Consider the following 4,112-nt stretch of genomic DNA (forward strand, 5'->3'; position numbering starts at 1 on the left):
CTACTGAGCAGGTCTTGCACAGCTGTGGCTGTGAGTAGAGCTACGCTACATGACACTGAAAATACTCATACCAGATTAACCACCAGAAAAAGAAATAGGTTGTTGTGTTTGTTTTAGACTATTTGCAAATGCCCAAAGTAGGACATTTCTGGCATACTTCTTCAGGCCTCACCGGAAATGATTTTGGTCCACTGAGCCTTTGTGTCTTTTAACCTAGAGATGGGGAAAGAGGTGATTACATAGTCAGTGCCTCTTCATAAAAGCACAGCTTTATTTCCTCTTGTGCACTGTCTAGTTTTCGACACACACTGAGCTTTGTGTGTTTTCCTTGGGAGATTATTTCTTGATGTAACACACCTCATCGTCGAGTACTTTCTCCTGCTATGAGTTTACTAGTCCCTATCTGTACTCTGTGTTGTTATGCCTAGTTACGGATTATGCTAAATAAGTCATCTTCTTCCTCAGTGTTTACATCTTCCAAGTACTTGCAGATGATCACGTTCCCCTATAGCTGCCAGCTAACAAAAGCATGCATATTTAACTACTTTATTCTTTCTTTCTAAATTCCCCAAAGGCTTTTCATTGCTCTTATCTGAATTCCCTCCGGTTGTCAACAACGGTCTAGTAATGAGGTGTCCTGGGTGTCCTGACAGCGCCCGGCACCTTAGGGCTGAACAGAAAGGAGACCTTACCCCCTCCTAGGACAGGATACCTATGCCTAGGCAGTTCAGCAACACACAGGACACTGTTGCTTTGCAAACTGAGGATTAATTTACTACTAATGATCACATCTTGTATTTCTCTCGCCCTGCAGTTTGTTTGTTTATGTCTTCCCAAGATGATTCATCTGCCTAATCTTTTAGAGCCTTCGGCTTACTTCTGACTCTCATCCCTGATTAAACAAAATGATGCACGTCCTTCATTGTGAAGTTGGACACTGGGAATTTAGAAACTTCCCAGAAGAACTCTGGATGGTGGGACAGGCATTCTTTGCGCAAGGGGTGGCCTGTCCTCCTCTCTGAGCAAAAGGACAAGGGGCTGTCGGCAGCATCAGTCTTCGTTAGGAAAAATAACCAGATACAACATCAGCGCAGAAGAGCTTGACCTCCATTCACCTTTCTGCCCTGTGACCATACCACCAGAGGGGAAGGTGTTGCCTCTACAGCTGTGCCCTAAAATCCATATCAAGAAATGGAAATTAGTTTGAATGGTGTGGATGTTTGATGCCCCTTGTGTGTGTGATGTCAAACAACTCCCCTGGTTGTCCTTCCAAATTACACTGCAGGTGACAGCATTGAAATATGGAGATTACTTTCAAGGAGCGCTCATCTTACTTGTGTTGGAAGTTTGGGGTATTTATTCCTACACTGCAGGTATTTGTGAAATTAGGACATTTGAGATGCAGTACTAGTACCAAAACAAGACAAAACAAAGAACTGATAATCCTCCAACTTCTAAATGTTTAACTGAGTAACCCCCCCCCCAACTTTTCTATTGCATTGCATTGGTGTAAAATGCATCTATGTCAGAGGAAAATCATCTATTAGTTTCCATTTTCCACATAAAGGTAACTCAGCCTGTGCCCTGTCAGTCACGCTTGTGAAGAGTCATTACAAAAATTAGATTATCTGTATTTCATGCACTACAGTAAGTATGAAGTGCTTCTGCAAATCAAGTTATTAGAAGTGCCCCAACGATTTGCATTATTTGAAATACTTCAGGGCTATTTACCTGCAGAGTCAGCCGGCTATAAAGGTAATCTCTTTGTGCCCATGCAAAATATGCTTTACAGTTTTATGGCTACTTATAGTAATTGAGCAAAATCATTAGCTACCCTTCTTCCTAATCACTGACGTGAGGCCAAAGTCATCCCTAGCATTTTCACAGAGGAAGAACAAAAAAAACACATAGATAGGAGGTTGACTGGCCACAGGCAGGAAAACCTACACAGTACTGTTTTCTCATCGTTTTCCCATGACTTTGAAAAAGCCCACCCAAGAGTGCAGAAGGGCAACTGGGGCACCAGGCACTAGGAGGAGGCGTGGCGGGACTGGAGAGAATTCAGGCTCTGGCCCTCACCCGTGCAGCCGCTCTGTGAGAATTTGACAGATACAGTTTCCTTCAGCCAAGCTGAATTTGTCCTTGTCACCCTGTGCGCTGAAATCCTCCTGGTGCAGGAGCACGCTGGGCATGGGGGAGCACTGCCGTTCCTGCCTTCGTGGCCCAGTTACAGCCCCAGGGTCCAAGAACCACAGAAGGGCCTCCATGGGCACTGGAAGCCACAGTCTTGACTTCACTAGCTCCTACCAGCTGGCTACAGACAGCAAATCCTCATGGCCTGAGGTGTGTGAGGCATGGTGGCATCAGCTCCAAGTCTCTCATACTAGTAGCCCAAATACAATGTCCTATGACTCGCAAAGCCCCTGGCGAGTAGGACTGCACGTTGGGACAGTCTGTACAGGAGATGACGGGGTCCGTAATGATGCAAATAAGAGACTGAGATAAAGCACAGGGTGTGCAATGATTTCAAAAGCTTGCAATGAAAAGGCAGTGCCAGTCAGATGGAAGAAGAGCCAGAGCAATGCCAACACCCTCTGGAGGTGGGCCTCTCCCACTTGCTTTAACATTACCCCTGCACTCTCAACAGGTTCTTCCCCCCATGCCAAGTTACTCAGCAGTGAGCAGAAGGAGAAGAGGGCTCAGATTCACTGCAGCAAGGGCTGGAGAGACGGAATATTGTATGGGCACTGCGGCCTCTAACAGTGGCCTCGTCCTCACAGCATGCTGCCTTGCAACAGAGAAATGCACAGCAGGCATGAATAAGGCAGACCACGTACCGAGAGGCACTTGTTTGAATTAGCAGCATTCTGCCCTGTAAAACACACCCCACGGCAACGCTGGAGACCCGGCTGCCTGCTCTTCCACAGCCCGACCGCCCCCAACACCTGCCATCTAATGTGACCTAAAAAAGAACCCCCAAACCCCACGCATTTAAACAAGAACACCAGCTTTATAGTACTTCTAAAATATTTTCCTTTTGCCAAGCTTACTGCACAGCTGTTAGCACCTATCCTTAACTTCTCCACGTGTCCTTCCTGTAAGGACAAATCTGTGTCCACCCTTCGCCATGGTGCAGAAACTCACTTGAGAGCTTTACCTCCTCGCCCTGCAATAAGTGCAAGGTGGTTCATTTCGGTGTCTGCCAGTTGCCACCCCGATGGCTTGGTAACCTCAAGCCTAACATAGTGCATTACCGAGCAGTTTCCCTTTGCCTCACGGACCCAGCAGGTATCTACATGCCATTCCAGCCATCAGAAGTCATTCCCAAATCCTCCTCTCATAGATTTTTGTACTGATAAACATGGGAATGGTGAAAGGCTCTCATAAATAAATGACCGGATCAAAACTTGTGTCAGGGCGCAGGTCATACACAACCACAGAACTCACGCTTGCTTGAGCTCTCTCTCTGAAAGCCACTATGGTCCAAGAGAGCTATCAAAAACGATGCTGTGAGAGGGCAACCAAAGGTCTGCCTCAAGCACGAGTTTCCTAAAGGCCCAGCGGCCAAGTTGCTTCCTCTGTGCCTCCTGATGCCCAGCACAGGGTGGGGGCAGCCAGTGGGAGGGTGCACCATGCCCCAGGGCTCCCTGGCCGCACCATGTGGACACCGGCCCCAGGCAGCGCCTGGGGAACAGCAGCTGCTGTGCTGGGGCCAAAGCAGACCCTGGGGACATCAGGGATGGAGAGAGGTCAGCCATGGGATGCTGCTAGGTCTAACCCCACCTACGGAGAGTGAAGCCTACTTAGCATTTTAGTCATATGAGGGAATAACTCCTGTGGAATAAAAGGAGGAAAACTGGGTTAGATGTGGTTAAAGTAAAAAATCCATCATTTAAAAAGGTGAGTATCTTCTTCTGCGTTGGAAAACGCTAAATTTAAAAATGCTCTAATCGGGTCAAACTCAGATCTCTGTACACCAAAGTAAAGCCAACATAATCCCTACCGCAAAGAGGGCCCGAAGGGGAGTTTTACAATACTTTGTTACAGAGTAAAAGCTGCAGGGCAAGCTCACCTTCAAATTTCCCCTGAATTTTGCCTTGCAAACGCAGCCA

The 4,112-nt window shown here is 47.2% G+C and overlaps 1 protein-coding gene across 1 annotated transcript in view; it reads right to left on the minus strand.

Annotated features, from left to right (window-relative positions):
- ANXA5 (annexin A5) overlaps positions 1-4,112 on the minus strand; it is a 46,338-nt gene that overhangs the window by 41,310 nt on the left and 916 nt on the right. The window contains exon 2 of the mRNA XM_009334948.1: positions 2,838-2,962. Coding sequence (XP_009333223.1) covers positions 2,838-2,962 — 125 coding nt within the window. The remainder of the gene's footprint in view (positions 1-2,837; positions 2,963-4,112) is intronic.

This window comes from Pygoscelis adeliae, unplaced genomic scaffold, assembly GCF_000699105.1.
Source record: "Pygoscelis adeliae isolate BGI_AS28 unplaced genomic scaffold, ASM69910v1 Scaffold31, whole genome shotgun sequence".
Lineage (NCBI taxonomy): Eukaryota > Metazoa > Chordata > Aves > Sphenisciformes > Spheniscidae > Pygoscelis > Pygoscelis adeliae.